This window comes from Tupaia chinensis, unplaced genomic scaffold, assembly GCF_000334495.1.
Source record: "Tupaia chinensis unplaced genomic scaffold, TupChi_1.0 Scaffold000096_1, whole genome shotgun sequence".
Classification (NCBI taxonomy): Eukaryota; Metazoa; Chordata; class Mammalia; order Scandentia; family Tupaiidae; genus Tupaia; species Tupaia belangeri.
The window spans coordinates 3,600,650-3,622,352 of NW_006159558.1; the positions used below are offsets into that span (position 1 = coordinate 3,600,650).

The 21,703-nt window shown below is 42.6% G+C and overlaps 1 protein-coding gene across 6 annotated transcripts in view; it reads left to right on the forward strand.

The window, feature by feature from the left end:
• Positions 1-21,703, forward strand: part of SEMA5A (semaphorin 5A) — a 525,920-nt gene that overhangs the window by 222,483 nt on the left and 281,734 nt on the right. For all 6 annotated transcript variants that reach the window (XM_027769892.1, XM_006143315.2, XM_006143312.2 and 3 more), the window contains one exon: positions 17,384-17,483. In XM_027769892.1, coding sequence (XP_027625693.1) covers positions 17,384-17,483 — 100 coding nt within the window. The remainder of the gene's footprint in view (positions 1-17,383; positions 17,484-21,703) is intronic.

The window sequence follows — 21,703 nt, forward strand, 5'->3', positions numbered from 1 at the left end:
GCTGAACATGATTTTCTAGCATCCGGTATGGGACTTGAACTGCAGTCCGCCATGTGGGAATCCAGGACCTCAACCACCACACCATCTGCTGGCCACCAAACCCTTATTTTTTAGTTACATTCCAGCACTGAGAGAGCAATGTTTATAACTCCTGTCTACATAATGCTAGTGAAATAACTTGAATTAAAAAAGTGAGATTAGAATTGTATTAACTACTCATTAACACTATATCGTGTGCCACGTGGGGCTAAATCATTTTATATCATATATTTTCTTCTTTTAAGTTTCCTTTTTTCATCAATGAAAGAGAGACTGAGAGACAAGCAGGTACTCTCAATAGGGTGTTCATGCCAAGATCCATCCCCAACTTCAGCCAGCCTCGGGTCATGGGCGTGTGTGCACATAGTGTGCTCAGGGAGGGTTCTGGAAGCCAGCCTGTAACCTTCTCATGTGTCAGCCTCAGGGAGCAGCCTGTTACCACTGCCACCCTGTGGTCCCCACATCATGCATTTTCAGACATGAAATATTCCAAGGATTTCCTCATCTTTATGCCGAGCATTAACTTTCTTTGCGGCATGGCATCTCCCCTTATTACAAGCTACTCACATAATCGGAAGGTTGGGCAGATGCCTCTCTGGGGACCGCCCCCCCCCCCACACACACTGTTAATTCAATGTTGGCTTCTTGGGCAACAAGCCCTCGCACCCTCACTGTCACCCTAATCGTTCTCACAGGCTCAACGTTTGAAAAGAGGTGTATTTTTATTCCAGAGTTGACAGAGCTATTGTCAGGATCTGCTGTCCCTGGGCATCCTTAATGTAGTCATGTTTATATGTGGGGAAGAACAGAAATAGAAGTGTTCATAACTGGGGAGGAAAAACAGAAGTAAAGCCAGCTGGAGTCATCGGCTTGGTCCATTCTGTTTGTGAAAACAGTTCTTGCTAATTGCAGTCCTTTTGGAATGACAGCATTATCACACTGACCATATGCAAGTCACTGGACTTTCTTCCTCTGCCGACGGAAACAGAATGTGCTGTAGTCTTTCAAATTTCTGAGCAAGGACTACACATCCTTTGGTGGACATGGTCCAGCATTTGCCTATTCTTCAGGAATTCTAAAATCTCTGTATGGCATTAAATTTAATAGGTCTAGTATATCAAAAATAGAATTATAATTATGAAAAGTCAGTTAAAAGGAGGCTGAACGGTAAAATGAAATGAGATTTTTAATGACTTGCCAAGAGTTATAATTAATGAGATTGAGATTTGGCCATGCATGTGACCTTCAGGTAGGAAACAGACTAAGTTGTGTGTGAATGGACTCAGGAAAGAGAATGATTATTTAGGAGAAAAAGAGTCTCCACCTGTTGCCAGCTTTTGTCTCCTCTTTTTTTAAGGCTTTTCCTTGAAGTCAGGCTCATTAGATGTGTTCAGGAGGCTGCTTGGTGGTCATGTGTATGAGAGATTTGCTGGAAGAGACAAAACAAACAGCATGGTAGAATTCCGGAAGGATAGAGGTGTGTATTGTACAATGACTCCTTTATCCGGTAACCGGTTGCTTGTAGTATTGCTCATAACATGAAGTTTGTTTGCATGACAGTGTTAAGTGTAGGTCTGATATACTTTAGTGTCTGTTTTGCACAGCGGATTTCCTTAAGCCCTAGTTGCAAACAAACAAAGAAAAAATAATAGCACAAACTCATGTGGGCTTGAGTGTCTAATACCATCCTGTCCCACAACTTCCTCACACACCATGTAGGTTCCTGAGGCTATAAAAATTGTTTTTGTCTGATTAAACACAAGTCCCTTTGAACTCTGTGGGGGTTCTTGTCTGCTTGCACTTTCTTGTAACTGCATGCAAAGTTTCTTTTTTTTTTCTTTCGTTTGATTTGTAATCCAAAGTGTCTACAAGTCAGCCCACTCCACCTCCTTCATCCTTTTGTTAAAGGATAAAACAAATTTTGTTACTGTAACATCTGTTCCATCCCACACCCCGAGACAGAGCTAACCATTCTTCTTACACACATGCTCACACACGTGCATGTCCACACATGCACATACATGTAAACGTGTGTATATGTACACACACGTGCAGTCTCTTTTTCCTGCTCACACACAGAGGAAGGGTTGATGGGTGGCAGAAGCAAATCAGAACACCCATCTAGTAACTAGTTCCCCAGGAATGTTAGTTACCTATCTAACTACCTACAACAGGGCCTCTGTTTTTCAAGGCAGCCCATTGAGAAGAAATGTATCTACAAGGGTACAACCGGGGATTTAACAGAGTCTGTCAGTTGTCACTTCTGTGGAAACAGTGGTTAGGGGGAGCAGGTTAGAATTTATATTTGTCACTAGACATCATATCCATTTGGGAGACACATTAAAGTATATATGAAGACAAATGGCTTACTGGTCTCAGATTCTGAGGTCAATGCCATGATGACTCTGCACTCTGACATTCCACAGTGCAGGGCAGGGGCTGTGGATGATGGGAGGGAGCACACGTGACAGCACCATGGAAGAGCATGGAAGTTACTCATTGCTGCCTGCAGTCCTTCCTGTGCTCGACGTCCCACAGTCTTTGTTCTGACTCTCGGTGTAAGGGACGCTTTCTTTCCATTTCTAGTCTCCCCCACATCGTGTCTCATCCAGCACTTGTTAAACACCAGCTACATGTTGAGTTATGAAATCTTCATCTTGTGTCCAACTGCTCTGAGCTCTGGGCAATGCAGCCCCTCTTTCACTCCTGTCTCCTCGGGGGTTTCTAGTGGGAATCCCTACTTAGATATCCAGGAAAGAACTGCTGTGTTATTTTCCCATTTGTCTTTTTCTCCATCTCTCCCATTTCAAAAATGGCTTCATAGATTGGGCTGCTCAAGTGGAAAACGTGGGTGTCATCTGTAATGCTTTGTTTCCTCATCCAACTAGGTTAAACAATGGCATCTGCCATCTTCCTTTATTTTCCCTGGGCCATAATGGCATATCCCACTTCCTGTCCTCCGTGTCCTCTACATTCTCCAGGCAGCCGTGGGCCTTTTAAAATGTCAGGTAGCTCATGTTCCCCACCCCCCAACACACGTACATACTCTTTCATCAAACACGTTGGGGCCCTGGTGACATAGAACGGGCTGGTTAAAACGATCAGATCTAGCCCACTGCTTGTCCTTGTGAATGTTGCCTCTGGGAACCCAGCACGCCCACTCACTTACGTTCATCTGTGGTGATGGCAACAGGGTTGAGTAGTTACGACAGATACCATAGCTCGACAGTGCCTAATATACTCTCTGGTTCTCTGTCAAATGTTTGCATCTTCCCCATAGAATAAAACTGGCAACTTTTTAACCTGGACTTGCAAGATCAGATGTAGGCTGGTCCTGCCTCCCACCCTGCTCTCTTTTCCTCCTCTCTCGCTACACTCCTTCCATGTTTCCATTGCTCAGTTACCTCAGGATCATCCTGACCTGGAGCCGTTCTGCAGACAGGGTTCCTGCTGGAATGCCGTTCTCCCAGATCTCTGCGGCCTCTTCTTGTCTCGTTTTAAATGCCACTTCCACAGAGTGGCCTTCGAGTCACATTACATTGCTTCAAGTCACCCTGTTTGATTTCCATCTTTTTTTTTTCTTCTTTTTTTTTTTTTTGAGAGGTTTTTGCTATAGGGCGTGTGTGCGTGCCAGAAAGACAGAGAGAGAGAAAGACAGAAAGCAAGAAATCACCCCCCAGGGAGGAATGGCCATGCAGCAATCCCTTCTCCTCTATTCTCCTCTTGGGATCTTGGGCATGCACGCACACGCACCCGGCATGAGTTTAAGCCACTGGGTCCGGGATTCGAACCGCGGTCGACTACATAGGAGTCCAGCGATATAGCCATTATGCTAACTGCTGGTCCCTTTGATTTACATCTTGATACTCATTATTTATGTCATCAGTTCTGTCTCCCTCACTAGCAAATACGTTCAGGAGAGGAGTTTTTCCCTGCACTGTCTCCAGTTTCTAGAGCAGGGCTGGATACGGAGCTGGTCAGTATCTTTCAGGCGAAGGCTTGGGAAGCAAGCAGCCACTGGTGCCTGGTAGCCAGTGGTCTAGTAAGGAAACATTTAATGGGCTCAAGCAAATAACTAGAGGTGACCACGACACGCACCATGACGAATTAGAGGTGACCACGACACACACCATGATGAATTAGCGGTGACCACGACACGCACCAGGGCAGCTGGGTGTGGAGAGGAAAGGGACTCCAAAGCACTTTGAGATACATCAGGAAGCAAGCATAGGAACATGTCACAGAAACTGAAAATAAGGTTAGAATCGTGGCTGCCACATGAGCTCGTGAGTCTACAGGGAACTCCACGGCTATCAGTACAGCTCTGGTCTGGTCATACAGGGCTTTGCTGTCTGTGCTGTTCCATGACCAGCCTTATGTGTTAGGACAGGTTAGTGGCTTGAAATGAACACAACCCGAGATCCACCACAGTACGGGAAAAAGACAAAGTGAAAGGAAAGATTCTTTTCCTGTATTGCCCTGTGAGCCTGTCCGTGGAGTTATGGAGTACAGTGTTCTTAGGAGAGCTGGGCAGAAACCCACTCGTACTGCACATAAAAGCCCTGTAGCCATAAACATCAGCTCTTCTTTGGTTTACTTTTTTTTTTTTTTTTTGGTCTAACATCTGGGATATTTGACTTGGGGCTGCTGGGAGCTAAGCAAGCCTGGCAGTGAGACTTGAGACGTGTCATTGTTATGGGACTAGAGAAAATGTTAGCTCACAGGCGTGCTGAGAATTTAAGAGGGATTACTTTTTTTCCTCTCAGAGGAAATGAAGTATAGTAGTTTTCTAGAGTTTTAAAATGATTTTGTGTGAAAGCATAGAAAACACTCAACTTTTATTTATTTATGAACAGAGTAATTATTTTGTATGGATCTTTTTTTATTTCTTTTTTTTTTTTTTAGAGATTTTTGAGGGTGCATGAGCTCTCCAGACAGACCAGACAGAGGGAGACAGACAGAAAGTGAGAAATCACCCCCAAAAGGGATAGCCACACCATAATCCCTTCTCCTCCACTCTCCTCTCGGGATTTTGAGCCCACATGCACGTACACCCAGTGTGAATTTTAAGCCACCAGGTCCAGGACTCAAGCCACTGTCGACTATGTGGGAGTCCAGTGACATAACCATTCTGCCATCTGCAGGTCCCGACTTTGTGCATATCTTTATCATTTTTGTTGAAAGATATTAGTGGCCCTGTGAAACCAATGGGGTCAAATGGAGTGGCAATGTTACTCTTACTGACGCCATATGATAGGGGTAATTTTTGTGGGACTGATGCCTTTTGGTAGACAATTAGTCTTCCCTGGCTCTTTCTACTCTACATCGACGTCTGCCTGGGCGAGTTTCATCAACTCCCTTACTCTTCTGGACTCCCGATTAAGGGATTTGAGTTGCTGTGCAAAGAGGCTCTTCCTTACTTTAAGATTCTTCCTCATTTTTGTCCCTGTTACTAAGACACTGTATTTAGTTTGCTTAATTATCTGTAATAAGTATCAACTGAACTTTTTTAAGTATTTTTTTCTTTTCTTTTCTTTAAAAGGTAACATGATAAATACTTGGGCCTTGCAGTTCGGCTAGTCTTCTGAACTCATCTCTGCCCATGTAGCATTCACGTTACCATAAGATGTAGGAAGCAAATGGACAATGGCTGTATTCCAGTAAAACTTTATATACAAAACGGGGGACAGACTGGGTTTTACCAATGGACTGCTATTTGCATATTCCTGTTCACAAGCCTGTGCATTTGGGTCAGCCAGTTGCATCGTGACCAAAGCAGCCACATGGCTGACTGTGCAGTTTGAATTCCAGACCCAGCAGCTTGAAAATCATGTCAGACATGTGTGTGTATGTGCCCAAAGTCACCAAAGGAGAAATGGAGGAGAAGGGATTGTGGCATGACCATCTTCATAGGGGATATTTTCTCATCTCCCTCCCTGCCCCATTTCTCTTGTGAGCACACACACTCTCTGGAAACATTTTTTTTAAAGCCTACATATGAATACTTTTATTTTGAAAGTGTCAAGTATGACCTCTTTTATTAGGTTTACAGCATTACTTGGTTATGAGCAATCTCATGTAAAATAATTAGAAGCATGGTAAGGTAAAGTTACCCAGTGCGACGTGAATACAGTCATGAATGAGAAGTGTTGTAAGGCAGCATGGGAGACTGGAGGGAAGGGGGCAGAGGGAGGGAGGGTTGCTGAGGGGACACGGGCAGACCTGGGCATGCACGCTGCCTAGATGCATCCAACACACATTTAATTGGGGGCTGTTGCATTACTTGGGAGAACTCAGAAATGAACAAACTTGCAGCCTACTCTTCAGTGGCTCCCAGCCTCTTACGTGTGTTAGAATCTGAATGAACAGGGAGCAGGTTGGAAGACAACTCAGACAGAATGGAATCATGACAGCGGAGTGAGAATGCATTCAATGTTAGGCTAAGGGAGCCTCTTCTGGGGAACAGTGGGAGAGAAGTGAGAAGAAGGTGGGTCTAAGAAGACCTGAAGAGCAGTTGAAGACAGTGTGTGCTGGTCTGCAGGGCCTTGCAGACTGAGAAAGCCACTAGCAGAGTGCAGCTTTGCTACTTGAGATTGGGTGTGTTCCCAGGGGCTGCTAGTAAGTTAGTGGTGAGAGGTACATGGGGATCCCTCAGACGTACCTCTGTGTGTGTATGTGTGTGTGTTTGTGTGTGTGTTTATTTTACAGTGAACTGGGATACTCAAAACACTGGATCTAAATTTTCTTCTCTCAAACTTTCTAGAAAGATTTATTCAAAGCAAATGGCATTTTGGCTTTCTTCATTGAATATCAATGTTAATTACTCAGTGAATTATGAATTTTGTAATGGAATTCTACTATTTTTGTTATTTGTTGGTAACCATTTCTGCAAGAGAATCTAAAGTAAAAGAAAATACACAAGAAAATAAGTTTTCTGTTGTTTTGGGGGAAAATGAGGAAAGGGGCTGTAAAGTAGTGGAGAAAGAAAGAAAGACTCACAATGAAATACACTAATTATATCATGAATGGCATTGGCCTGGATTCTTACCTAGGCCTATCACAACTCATTAAAAGAGGTTGACAAGCTTAGTCCTAGGAAAGAATTCACCCTGTAGAAAAGCTGAAGATTGGGGGTCCATACTATTCTGAAGCCACTCCATGACACTGGATCTCTTCGAAGACAAGCAGATATCTCCTGATAAAGCAGGAGGGATTTCTGTGTATCTCGGACTTTTCCAAACCAACATATCTGCACTTGAATATGTTTTAGAGACACTTATATGCATTTACTATTTATTTACTGTGATTTGTCATCACAAGAGAGACCTCTGAGTTGTTGATTCCTAAGACCACCCTCAGGCTTGATGATTCACTAGGACTCCCAGTTCTCAGAAAAGCTGTTCCACTTGCTGATATGGTTTGTCACAGAGACAGGAGAGAGATTAAAGTTTGTGAACAGAAGAGGCACATGGGGCAAAATTCAGGAGAGACCATGCACAAGCTATGTGTTTCCTCCTATGGGATCTTGAGGCCAGCACTTCATTCTTTCAGAAAGAGCATTTGACACATTGTATGGAATATTGTCAACTCTTGATGTTTTTATTAAGGGTTGATCACCTAGGCCTGAAGCACCATTGTGGCTGACTTTAGTTACTGTCTTCTGCCCCTCCTGAAGTCAACTGATATATGGCCAAAGGTCCCGTCATGAACTACGTTGTCAGCATAGGGCAGGGCCCCAGGCTCCCAGGTGAAGAAAGGGCACTCTTATGGGGCAAAATTTTCCAAGGCCTTATAGGTTTTCACTCAGACTTGTCTTTGAATGTGCTTGGTTTGAATACCTCTGAGACCTGCAGAATCAACCATACCTGTGCAGCTCTCCCTTATCTCGCTTATCAGTATGGTCTCTCAGATGCAACATTCCACACCTGGATTACAAACACAAGTTGGCCAAACCCTGAGGATCCTGTTATTTTTGTTAACGTATTTAGTGAGCAGAGACAGTTCTGCTGAAATCAGTCTGTGATCCAATTGGGCTGGCCTCTGTGACGCTGGGTTCTGAGAAGACCCAGGGTTAACATGTTGTCAGGACTAGATGTAATGGAACGAAGCCTCTGTGTTATCAGAGCAGTCTGCTCTTCTATCCTGGATACGCACTCTCAGATAGCGTAGCCACCAGCCTTGTTTGGACACTGAGCACTTGGAATGTAGCTGGTTCAGTAAATATAAGATACACACTGGATTTCAGAGACTTAGAAGATGTACACAAAATGGAAATAGCTCAGTAATATTTATTTTGATAATGTTTTTAAATATTTTGAGTATATTGGGTTAAATAAATTTTATTATTTGAAATTTCTTTTATTTGTTTTACTTTATGTATTTCTTCCATGAGAGGAAGAGAGAGAGACAAACAAAACAGTGAGACAGGTGGAGTGAGAGACAGATGCCAACACTGTCTTCATGCCCTGGCCCAACCCCAGTCTCAATAGGCTTGAATGAAGGGTGTCCGCATATGCCCATGTGCTCAGGGAGGTCCAGGGACAAGAACCCAGGACCTTTTCCATGTGAGTCCAGTTGCATCATCACTATACTCTTGACTTCTTTACTTGTTTCTTAACAGTTTGTTGTTTTTAGGGAGAGAGATTTTTGTTATAGGGTATGTGTGCTTGCCAGAGAGACAGAGAGAGACAGAAAGTGAGAAATCACCCCTCCACCCCCGCATGCCCCGCAGGGGGATGGTCACACTGCAATCCCTCCTCCTCCAGTCTCCTTTCGGGATTTTGGGCACACAGGCACACGCGCCAGGTGTGAGATTTAAGCTACCAGGTATGGGGCTTGATCTGTAATCGACTACATGGGAGTTAAGTGATGTGACCATTACGCTATCTGTTGGTCCCCTTCTAAACAGGTTTTTAACATAGCCACTGAAACACATAAAATCTCATCTGTAGCTTACAGTATAACTGTGTGAGATAGCATTGCGTTAGTGTATTTATCATCTTCATGCTTTTCCTTGGCACCATTAGCATTTATCTTCTTTGCTGCAGCTCCCGTGTGTGTCTCTCTCTTCTCTGTTCAATTATAAATATGTTGGAAGCAGAGGTCTGTCATCTAGCTTTATGTCCTACCCAGTACCTATAGTTAGTTCTCCCATTTAATGGATAAATATTAGGTGATCACTAAAATGAAAGCTTGTGCTGCTGCAATGTTCTGAGTGCCCATTCCCCTAATTCTCAACCTCAAAATTCCTGGTAAAATATTGTATCTGCCTTGAGAAATGTGCTCTGGTTCTGATGGGCAGCTAGAGTTTACACTTCTGCAAAGAGGCCACATGGGCTGTATCAGACCTTTCCTCAAACAAGGAGACTTCCTTGTTCAATGCCATCCTGTCTGCGGAGTGATCTTAGCTTGCTTATTCTCCTGAATCTTGATGTCTACAGAGGTAGTAGCTTGGGTTTTTCAATAGCAAGGAAAGAAACCACTGAGTATGAATTGTGAACAACATGGCCTAGAAGGAGATATGCACTTAAACAAGCGATTTCTTTTCTTAAAGCCGACGTCTAGCAATTTCTGAATATGTGCTAGAACTGAATGACCAGATATTTTAAAACCAAGCACCCTAGGGTTTTAAGAAATATCTGAAACTATCCTCACCATGTGTGTCGTTTCCTGGAGGAGAATGGTTTTATTTGTCTCCGCCAAACTTCTGGTTATCATTGCTTACCCAGCAAGCACATTCAACTATCCTGGAATAACTTAAGTGCCCATTGAATAGAAAGGCTTCATTTTTATAATTTTAGTCATATTAACATCATTTGTAATTCTAAAGTTATAAATCGAAAGGAAATTACTTTTTAATGCCCTCTGGCACAACATTAAGATTTTGCAATTAGATTTTATAGCCTATAGTCATATGCTGCAGGTCATGAGTCAGAATTAAGACCCTCCTGCACTGGTAAATTTCCTATAGGTGATTCAAGATACCTATATGCCAGAGTCTCAAGGGGCAGGCCAGACACCAGCTTGACAGCCTGGAGGACAAAGCTGATCACTTTCAGGGGTTTGGGGGGGCTTGCTTAGTTTGCATATGAATTTGCATATACTTTTAAATTAAAAGAAAACCTGTCTTTCTTGATGGATGAGGAGAGATTGCTTCTTCTGTGAATTTTCAGGCAATAAAAACCAGCCACCCATCCACTTGGTTCTTACCTTAATTAACTGTGCCAGATACATGAATGAAATAAGAGGTTATCAACATCTTCAGTTATAAACAGAAGGGAAGGGACTTCCAGCCCCCAAATGTGAACCCAGATTACTGACAACTTTCCACCAAGCTCTCTGGACACTTTGTCAGGTGTGTCCAAGGTGACCTTTGCACAGGTCAGACTGACTTGAACACAGTAGCCAGGCCTTCATTTAATCTACCAAGTACCCAAAATCACACAAACAGATGGAAACTTGGGTTCAGGGAAGTATGAATCTCTCTCTTGTTTATAAAGGTAGTGTGTTTCGGTTGGGTGTCAGATGGTAGCTGGTTTCTGGGAAATTTTGTTTCCTAGGGTTTCTCTCTAACCCAGGAAAAATATCAAACTCATTTATTTAGTGGTTCTGTATTATCCTGCAATAATGTCATTTTGAGAACTGTTAGGTTGGGAAGTTACATAGGAATGAATCCCCTGCAGGTATGACGCCTGCCCTCAGCCTGCCCTAGACAACCTGTATCTATCAGCTGCTTCCCCTTGGTCTTGTCCTTATGGAATGAATAGTGCCTGCATTTTTTCCAATAGTTTAACAGACTTGTAGCTATCATTTCTTTTTTTTTTTTCTTTCCTTTTTACTTTTCTTCTTCTTTTTTTTTTTTTTTTTTTTTTTTTGGGGGTTTTTTTTTTGGGGGCCGGGCACTCGCCAGAGAGAGAGAGAGAGAGAGAGAGAGAGAGAGAGAGAGAAACATATGAAATCATCCCTGGGAGATAGCCATGCAGCAATCCCTTCTCTTCCATTCTTCTCTTGGCATTTTGGAAAGGCACACACACAGGCCTGGCATGACTTTCAAGCTGCTGTGTCTGTGGCCTCAACCGTGGTCAATCACTTGGGAGTCCAGTACCTTAACCACGATGCCACCTGCTGGCCCACACTTTTAGCTATTATTTAATGCTTATGTACATTGTGAATATAGAGGGAAAAGTTTCAGGCTATTAAAAAAATTAAAATCAAACTCATGGTTTTCAAATGGTGCTTGAAGGAAGATAAACCAAAGCAGGAATTCTTCAAGGTGAACTCTCAGCAGTAGTATTGTTGCTTTCTGAGAGACTTACTTGGAGATGTCTGAGATGAAGCAGTGAACTTGACGAGAACCCAATTCCAGAGTATAGATCTTTTGCAAAACTTGTAGTTGTGGATTGTACCTGCAATAAGTGTGTAAGAAATGGGTTAAGTGTAGTATATGTCAGTGCCACAAATCCCATGAATATAGGGTAGACCGTTTGGCTCATTTTTAAGCAGATTAAAAACCAGAACCCAAAAGGATACTCAAAAACACTGTGTGTATTTTTAAAATACTGTGCTGTGTCATGGTTAGAAATAAAAATATAAATTAGAGATGTTTCGTGTTTTCTTGTTATGTTGATTTATTTTTACTGATTAAAAATTTTAATTTGTAATTGGTTATAAGTGAATATTTTATTTTACTTTAAGAAAAAAAATCACATAACTGGGACATTTGATCATTTCCTGTAGCAATTTTTTGAAGATTTTTTTTAGCTTTTTACTGTAGTCTTTAGTGTGTATAATACACTGAGGGACTTAAAAAGTTCATGAAAAATGGTATTAAAGTATAAGTTTATTTTGGTACAAAAAAACTTAAATCTACGCATAGTTTTTTGATAACTTGGCATTTTCTATGAAACTTTGAGGACCCTGCATAGGTTTGTGTATCTTTACACACACTTAGGAAATGCACAAGTGTGTGTATATATGTATAGGAGTGCATTTATTGATACTTATAGCTAGACAGAGGTAGTTTTGGCCCTTTCAATGATTGCAATGTAGGGAGTTTTATGTGCTCAGATGAGTCTGACAGAGACTCTCCCCATGGATAGACTGTAGGTCTGCAATGGGGAAGAAAACAGACAGGTATAAGAGCCATGGGGCATGGGGTTTACAGCCTTGCCACTCATCAGTGTGTAACCTTGGGCTGGTCATGCAACCTCTCTGCCCTCGGTTTTGTCAACCTCAAAAGCTGAGCTGGCGATGCCATGTCCTGCTATAACCTACTTTGATTCTACTAAGTCTTAGATAGGAGTTTACTGAAAACAAGTGAGGCCCAAACTTCTAGAGGAAGTAAGACATCGACTGCTGTCCTCCAGCTTTCTGCTAAGCTGGAGTAAGGTCTAGCTTACCTGAAGACCTTTGAAAGAGCTGATGAGGCTTGTGTTGGAAACATTATGAAGGAGATAAACTTTCCCTTGGCCACCAGCAGCTTACGTGGGCTCCAAGTACTTTCTGTTTTCTCTGAGGACTCTCCTCCTTCCAAGTGTGCCCTGCTTGGGGAGAAGTGGGTGGGGCTTTCCTGCTCTTCATGTGGGAATTATCATGTCCCCTTCCTTCGGGCATGCTGTCCTTCAGCGGGTAGCAACTACCATTTCTGATGAAGTAGTCCAGGCCGATATATTTCTAAGTGCTAAATTAATCCATGCTGGTATATCACTAGGTGTTAAGGATTTGTGTGCTTTATCCATTCCTTGGATAATTGATTTCCAACTGAGACTTTAGGGAAATAATTCCTTCTAGAGAGGTCTAGAAATAGCTAACATGTAAAAGTATCTAACATATCAGCAGTGAAAGGCATTGCATTGCCACTGCCCCATGGTGGCTGGGTCTGTCTGCACTTCTTTAGGAATGTTTTCAGCTACCATCTCTGAAGAGGTTGCCTGTGAGCTTCTTTTCTCATACTGTCCTCATGTAGACTTAGTATCAAGATTATCTGGAACATAATAGCCTCAAACTGAGTTAGTAGGTTTACCCGTATGTCTGAAATGTTAATAAATTATGTGAAGTTGAAATGATATGATTCTAAGAATTTGGTAAAACTTACATGGACAACAAAGCCTGTAATCTCTTTTGACATACCGTATTTGTGAATTTATCATGAATTTTGTTTGGGTGTTTGAAATGAAAATGTACTTTAAAATGTTTTCAAAAATGAGGCCAATATGTGTATACTTACTGGCAAAAGGGAAATGACTTGGTAACATTAGAGATAATTAGAAGAAAAGGGAGGTCATTTAGGGAGAGGATTGAAGAGGAGAGAAGAGCTGAGACTGAAGCAAAGTTGGAAGGACCGATCTTCAAACAAAAGGACAGAGCACCATTACTCTGATTTGCGGGGACAGTGAGGGGACGGCTGTTGACATGGGCTTATTTTCAGTTAGAAAGCTGAGCTGGTGCAGATGCTTTCTATCAAGGCCTTCATGGTACCCCTTAAGATGGAAGGGCATGCAATATGCGACGTTGAGATAGGCAGGCCTCTGGAGTTATGCACTAGGAAAAAAAAAGAACAGAAAATGCAGATTACACAATTTCTACCTAGCATTAACCATAAAAATATACAGTTTTATTGGGTAAGTTCATTAGAATTTTAAATTAGGAAAATCAAATAATATTGACAGAGCTATATGATGTTAACTCATTTTCCCCTCTGTACGTGACTCCTTTTATTACTTGATATTTGAGGAAGAGGTATAACTGCCTTTCTGTGTCAGTGTGTTCAGTGCAGGAACCAAAGCCTGAAATATGTCTCTTCTTCTTGGTCCCTATTGACCCCTCTCTTCCAAAACTGCAAAGAAAGATGAATTCAGGGTGAATGCGTGAGCCAGTTTTCTTCTGATATCTTATGATAGTTTTGTTCCCCTTCACATGGTTCATCTTTCTACTCTCCTGGCAAGGGAGTCAGCTCTTGGTCTCTGTTCTTCCCTCATACATTGTGAGGACTAGGTGTGAGCCTAGCTCCAGGGACTGAGTTGTGGGGAACAGAGGCGTCTGCAGATGGGTGCTCGGGTTCTCAGACTTTAGTCCTAGCAGGGCTTCCTGATCATGGATTTCCCATTTAATTCGGGAGCTCTTGATCTAGAATATACATATTCTGTTAACAAATGTGTGTGTGTGTATATATGTGTGTGTGTTGGGAAAGTCGTGATGAATTTTGGCATAGAAAAACATAGAAAATTATGTCATGACTTTTCCAGCAACCTAATATATCTATAGATATAGATAGATTTAGATAGATTTTCATTTATTTAGTTATCCTGTGAGAAAAAGGCAGATGGGAGTCACTTCCATCTAGGTTTTTTTTTTTTTTTTTTTTTTTTTTTTCTGCAGGGCATGTACACTTGTTCGAGAGAGACAGAGAGGAAGAAAGAGAGGAAGTGAAGTGAAGTGAGAAATCACTCCTTGGGGAGATGGCCATGCCACAATCCCCTCTCCTCCATTCTCTTCTCAGATGCCAGGCAAGCGCACATGTGCCTGTGTGCACACAGGGACACACACACACATACACACACACACATACACACACACACGTGCAGTGTGTTTTTCAGGCTACTGGGTTTGGGACTTGAACTGAGAACTTGAACATGTGGAATCTGGTGCCCTAAGGACCACACTACCTGCTGATCCCCCGACTAGGTCCTTATACTACAGTCTACCTCAGGCTCAGCCAGCCCAGAACTGGGGCAAGCACCGGGAGGCCTCCAGACACAAATCCTGGACCTGCTCATGTGGCTTCAGTACCACAGTGTTGCACGATTGCTGTGCCCCATGGCAAGCCAAGCATATCTCTGTGGATGTTTCTAGGTCTCAGTGATGCTGCACAGTGTTTCGGGGCCAATATGCTGTGGGAATTTTGCATGAGTAACATTCTCATGGTTTACCTGATTCCATTATCTTTCTCTGAAACCAGCCTTGCCTTCTGACTTCTACACTGCAGTCATCAACGCCCTCCTTGGCACTTAATCTGAACACTAGGCTGTTCTCTTTAACTTGTTTCTCTTGACCTCATTTCTAACTGGAGATCCAGTCTATCAGACCCTACTTACCCGTGTTCATTTTCCAATTTCATAGCTACCACCTAAATCCTGTGGTTTTTAGTATTTTTAAAATCTGATATTCTTGCCTTCATTCTTTCCTCTTTTCAACCATACTACCTATGAGGGTCCCATTTGTATTCCTGAGATAGTTGCTTCTGTGGGTCAAGTGCTTGCTTAAAACTTTTCAGTGTTTTGCTATTACATAGGATGCTATGTCCAAGCAATACAATCCGTTTGTGAATTTCTCTACAGTTTATGGTTAAATGCACCTCTCGGTATCCTTTCCTGGTAGTTTCTTCAGTTGCTATTACTTTTTTTCCTTGTTTTCTCTTTCCTTTATTTCTTCTTTCATTTTGAATTTGCCTTCTCTTGAATTTACTTACAGATTCATTTCTTCTACTTCCCACATGTCTCATTGCCTGTCGCATTCAAGGCGCCGAGCTCTGGACTGCAGCCACTGCAGCCAACAACATAGAACTATCAGCCTTCCAGTCCTGTCTTTTTCAGGAGGGAGGAATTGTTGGAGTAAAGAAGAGTTAGCTATACCATTGATGTCCAGAGGGGCACTGTGTTCTCTCATGTTGCTCCCTTTTCTGGCCCCTCTAGGCAATGTATTCTATATTCTCTGGTCCAATCCACCTGCCCTGTAAGGCCCTGGTCAAGACTTCCTTTTGTTTTATCTAAGTTCTCAATTACCTCTCCTGTCTATGTCTGAATAATTCCTATGACCCTCCACTCACCTGTGAATGCCTTGTACTTATAGGTACCGTGTTAAAGCTATTAGTGCTGTTTCCCTAACTGAACTATAAACTCCTTAAATGACTGTTTATGAATAAATTTTCATAGCTGAAGTGCCTTGTACATACGGTGCTATAAGCAAGTGCTTTGTTTTAATTGACATGCCTATAAAAAAGACATTTATGTAAAATACAGAGAAAATCAAGATATTATAACAATTAGAATTTCAAAACCAAATACAAATTTCTTCTATAGAGCTCAGCCCAGATTTTTTTAATAATTAATACTTTTATTAACATAAGAATTTTTACAATGTGTTTTTGTACATGAATACAATGTGCAATGATTAAATCAAGATAAAGTCCTGGTTTTCTTTAAGCAGACAATAATTTCCAGTTGATGTTATTTTTTTCACTAAAATCTGATACTAGAAAAATGACACATTTATTCAATATTATAAAAAAACTACTCCTTAAGAAGAATCCATCTCATTCACTTGGACAGAGCTATTTCCATAAGACATGTTAGAGAACATGGGGATATCTCCATAGTAGGTGATTTTAGCATGAGCATTTGTTGAAGATTATTCCCTGTGCCACACACTTTTTCCTCAAACCATGACTTCATTGATTTGACAGCTGTCATGTGCCTATTTGGACAGAGTGACTTCATTCAAAATAGTAAATGCAAGGGGAAAAAAAGACAATCAGATTAATATGGCTAATCGTTGAGGATAACAGTAAGGCAACTTGCTGTGTATATTTTGGTGCCAGAAATGAGCTAATGAAAGTTGCAAAAATGGCCCACAGAGCGGCATTTTATCCCTGTTCAAACACTGTCATTTTATGATAATAAGCCTCAGGACTGGAAGGCCATCTAAAAGGAGTTAACAGAGCTTGTAAAAACCTGTCTCTGTAGAGTGGCTATTTCCTGATTTCCCTTAGAAAAAAAGATGCAAATAAGTCCTAGAAGTAACTGTGGATTTCTCATCTAGAAAGGACCGAATGGGTCTAATGAGTTTAATTATGGGGCCAAAATAGAAACCCAAAGGGCAGGAAAGTGGAATGTCTAATTTCAAAGAAGGCCAATGGGGCTGGCGTGCTGTCCTTGGCCTAAGGTGAGCTTTTGTGATTTTCCAACCCTCAGCTCTTTCTCATCAAGCTGCAGAGGAAATGGTCTTGTATGCCTTCAGTGTTCCTCTGATGAATCACCCGGATACTGTCATTTTCTGTCCAGTCCAGAGCCAGAAGGAACAGGCACATCTGGCTTGTAAATCACAATCAAGCATTGCTGCTCGCGGGCTCTTCGCTGGGTAGCTGCCCTCCAAGTCTGACGTGTTTTCGGTGTGGAGTCTCTGACATCCTGATGAAAGCTTCGAGGGGCCCCGCAGTCCCCTCAGGGGACCCCCAAAACCCCCTTCTGACATGTAACATTTGCCACCTGATGTGCCCGCTGTATGATCCCCAGGAGAAAAATCATTCATTTTTATCTTTTTATTTATTTATTTATTTTTTCCTATTTAGAAATTGGCCCCTGGTTACGGGAGTTCAGAGCGAAGAATGCTGTGGATTTCTCGCAGTTAACATTTGATCCAGGACAGAAAGAACTTGTTGTAGGAGCAAGGTGAGAGATTATTTTTTGCCACTGCAGACATTTTCGGATTTCATATTGCATCTGTGCAGTTACGTGTGAGCTTCTGTGCTGAAGTAGAAGAGCATTGAATAATGTTATTTATTTTAAGAATGAAATACAATCTGGTGTCATAAAGCATTCTACGACTCACAGGATGACTGCTGCATCTCAGAGCCAGCATTGACAGGGTCCTCAGCTATGCCAGAAATTGCATTCCTACAGATTAGGTCACTCAGTCCTCCTAACCAACCTGAGAGGTAGGTACTATCTCCTCCCTGTTTGAAAGATGAGGAAACTGAGGCTGAAAGGGGATTAGTGTGCTGTCCCCGGGGCAGATGCTAAACAAAAGCTGGGCCAGAGTTTCAAACCTTGGAAGTTGGACTCCAGAAAGCCCGGTCTTAGCTTCTCACTGTATTTGTCTGTAGGGTGTAAGAGGCCTCTAGGTCATCCAAGGCCTTCCATCACCTCTCTTTCAGCCTTGATGAGGCCGTTTATCAGCAAACTGAGATGTCAAGGAACTTCCTGTTATCATCACAGCCTGTCAAGAACGTCCCCATTCCTATGCCCAGGTTGACTCCAGGTGACTGGACAATGAGGCTGCTGGGACGCAGGCAGGACGATTCCGAGTCGTTGCCCTCCCGCTCACTATCACTAAGAAAACCCGTGCGGTCCCTGCATTCAGATGACCTGTCCTGTCAGTGTGTGTTTCTTTTTACATCTATTTATTTATTTGTGTGTCTGGGGAGTAGAGTGGGAAGAGAGAGAGAGAGAGAGAGAGAGAGAGAGAGAGAGAGAGGTAGCCCTGACAGGGTCTCAGCAGGTCATGATCTTTGCCTCAGCCTCCCCATCAGCTAGAGTCACAGACGTGCAGCTCTACCTGGTGTGTTTAGGCCAGTCTAGGATCCAAAGTCAGTTCTCTCATGTGGCTCAATACTGGACGGTGGTGCCCCACCACGGCACCATGGGTCCGGGGGCCCGGCCAGTGTATTTTAAGGACGATGTATATCCATCTCTTAGGAGGGAGGCTGTTTGTAGATCTGGATTCTTCTGGCATTGAAAGAAGGCACATCTGGCCGTCAGAGCTCATATCTTTTCTAGTCAAATTTACTAGATTATAAAACACACCTTTCATAGCTGCAGCGGGGTAGTTTCCACGTAGACCCAAGTAAAGCTGAGTCTAGTTTATGATGCTAGAAGCATTGAACAGTTTCTAGGATCTTCTTTCTTTTTAGCTCTTAGACTGGAGGGAGGCCTTCTGCACCCCATAGCATGTAAAGACATTAAGACACATGGCCGGGTCTTCAACTTGACAGATGAAGGTCACTATGCCTCCTCTGGTGATCATGAGGGGACAGTGAATGTGGCTTGGATGGGTTCCTCAGTGGCCTTTTTCCTACTGAAGCCCCTAGGGAATACTTGGGGATTCTGGTGCTGACTCCCATCAGGCAGAAACTGGATGGTATGTTCCAGAGCTTTAAAGCTGGTCTCCTGGTCTCCAGTTGTTCTCCTGCATCCTTCTGCATAACATGGTCAGCATTATCTTTCTAACATGCCCACTGCATGGCTGCCCTGGGACAAATGCTAGCTTTTAGTGTGGCTCACCAGCCCCTCCGCCTGGTGGTTCCACCTTCCTCATAGGCTCACCTTTCATTCTCAGTAGTCCAAGTACATAGTGTTATTTATGTTGCCTACAACTATGAAATGTGCTCTTCCTCACCTCTGGGATTAGGCAACCTCTTTTTCTTTTTTTCTGAAATAATGATTATCCACCCACTCATACCCTCACTTTGCTGCTTGGTAAACTCTTGCTTGAAGCAAGAACTGGGGACATCTGTGGTCTGAGGCTGCCACACATACTGCCTCGTGTGGTCCTGTAGATACACCTGGCACCGCTTTCATTACTGCAGGGTAATGCATTATGTCTTGACAGGTGTCACCTCTTATCAGATGGTGACTTAGCAGATGGTAGGGGATGTGCCTGTCTTTATTTCTTTAGAATACAGCACAGTCTGAAGCCCCTCTTTGTTGAAGCTCAGAGATAATCTGCTGATTCAACATGTTAATTTCTAGAATTTGAGCTACATAGGTGTGCTTTGCATCTGAGGGGACAACCAGGGGACAGAGATTGGGATGGTAGCACCCTTATTCCAGTTACTAACATTTCAGCATAGACAGGAGGGCAAGCCAGGCTCTTTACCTAAAATCTTACTCTTGGGGGAAAATGAGCTTTCACCCCAAACCAAAAGGGAAAGATACTCCTTCGTTGGGGATCAAGTGCAGATGTGATCCTAAGCAGTCGCTGAGGCCGTGTCCTCATTCCTCTCTGAAGAACTTTGAAGCAGGTTTTCTTGTGAACTTGACTCAGAAGCTTCGTCATTGTTTCTGAAAGTCCTTGGTGCTGTGTGACCTGGCCCGTACCTCACACTGTGTAAGTGGATGGCATTTGGTCAGTGACACAAGAGTTTCCTGCCAGATGGAAGAAGCCATAGAGAAAACTGATGATTGTGAAGAGATATCTTATACCTTTCTTGGCTGGAGACAACAGCGGGGAATTGTACTTAATCCTTGGACTTCTCTATCCCAGTATCCCCGAAGGTTTTCATTTGAGCATCTTCAGAAGCCTCTACACAGAATCACTAGGGGCATCCATTACAGTGGCCCTAGAAATCTCTATCCCAGAGACCCTTCAGATCCCTATTACAATGTCCCTAGAGATCTCCATCCTGGGATTCCTGGAGGTCCTCGTTCATTTGATCTCCATATGGTCCTAGCCCAGCCACGCTAGAGGGATCAGACTAGCCACTGAGTCAGCCCAGCACAGTCGCAGATAAAATTGCCAGACTTAGCAAATCCAACTCAGGAATACCCAGTCAGTTTTGAGTTTCAGATAAGCAATATGTAAGTTTTTAAGTATATCTAAGCCTCTGGTGACACTAGGTATGTGGGCCGTGTTTTTCTATTGTAGAACAGTGTGTAGTACATCATAGACACTAAATAAATGATGGAAAGGAGTGGGATGGGCTTGCTTTACTGAGTGACCCTGAGCCAGTACAAAGCCTTATTCTCTCAGCTTTAAAGTTGATGTGGTAATTTCTACTCCTCTCAGCTGTTGTGAGGATTAAATCTAGTAATCCATGATGATTGTCACAGTGACCGGCTACTAGTACGCATCTCTGTCAGTGTGGGTATACCTGCACCTTCGCATTTCAGACACACACCACCCAAGAAAGAGGACAGGAACGACCCTAGGAAATTTGCTGGGATCAGGCTCAGACAGTTTGAGAGGGTGTAGGAGCCAGTTATGAACCTTTAAAAATAACCCAGCCCTCAGATTCCTGTTTGGAAAGGCTTGACCCAGCAAGAGAAGTTGAGATAACAGGTGTATATTTCAGAAATCAGTCATGGTTTAAAAATATCAGCTGTGGAAAAACAGAATGATAACTTTTATTTTTTTGCAGTTGGCACTAAGCATCATAAAGTCGTTTGTTGGATGGTCTCACTTAATGCCAGTGATACTTTTCGTTTCTGAAACTGAATTCAGTTAAAGATTCTGTGCAGTGTTTGAGAAAGGAAGTTCATTGTGCTGCGCGAGAAAGACCTCTCTAGGTGATGTGTGGTTACGTGGCACCTGAAGGTACTTACAAACTCACTCGATTTCTGGAATCATTTGCCATTTCTGAGGTGTACATTATCTTCCATATTTAATTAGTTACACAGATTTTTACCATAAGGTGCTCACACTCACTGGAGAAAGGAAGACACAGAGGGGCTTAAAGTAAGAAATCACCCCCTAGGGGGATACCTATGTCGCAGTCCCCTCACCTTCATTCTCCTCTCAGGATTTTGGGCACATATACCTGTGTATGGTGTAATTTTCAAGCCTCCAAGTCTGAGACTCGAACTGTGGCCATGTAAGAATCCAGAGCCTTAATTACCACACCATCTGCTGGCCCCATTTTCTTATTATTTAAAAAGCACTGGCATTATCTTTTGCTTTATCCCAGCCTTTTAAAGTAATAGTAATGTTCGCATTTTCAATAATGAAATTTAGACATCTATATTTTTGAAAATTTAGAAAACACAGTAAAACATACAGAAAGAAAGAATCAGTCTCAGAAATAAATACAATTAGCCTATTAAGCTGTATAATTATTTGATTTCTGTTTGTTTCAGTTCTTGGTATAATATCTTTTAAATAATTATATGCTTCT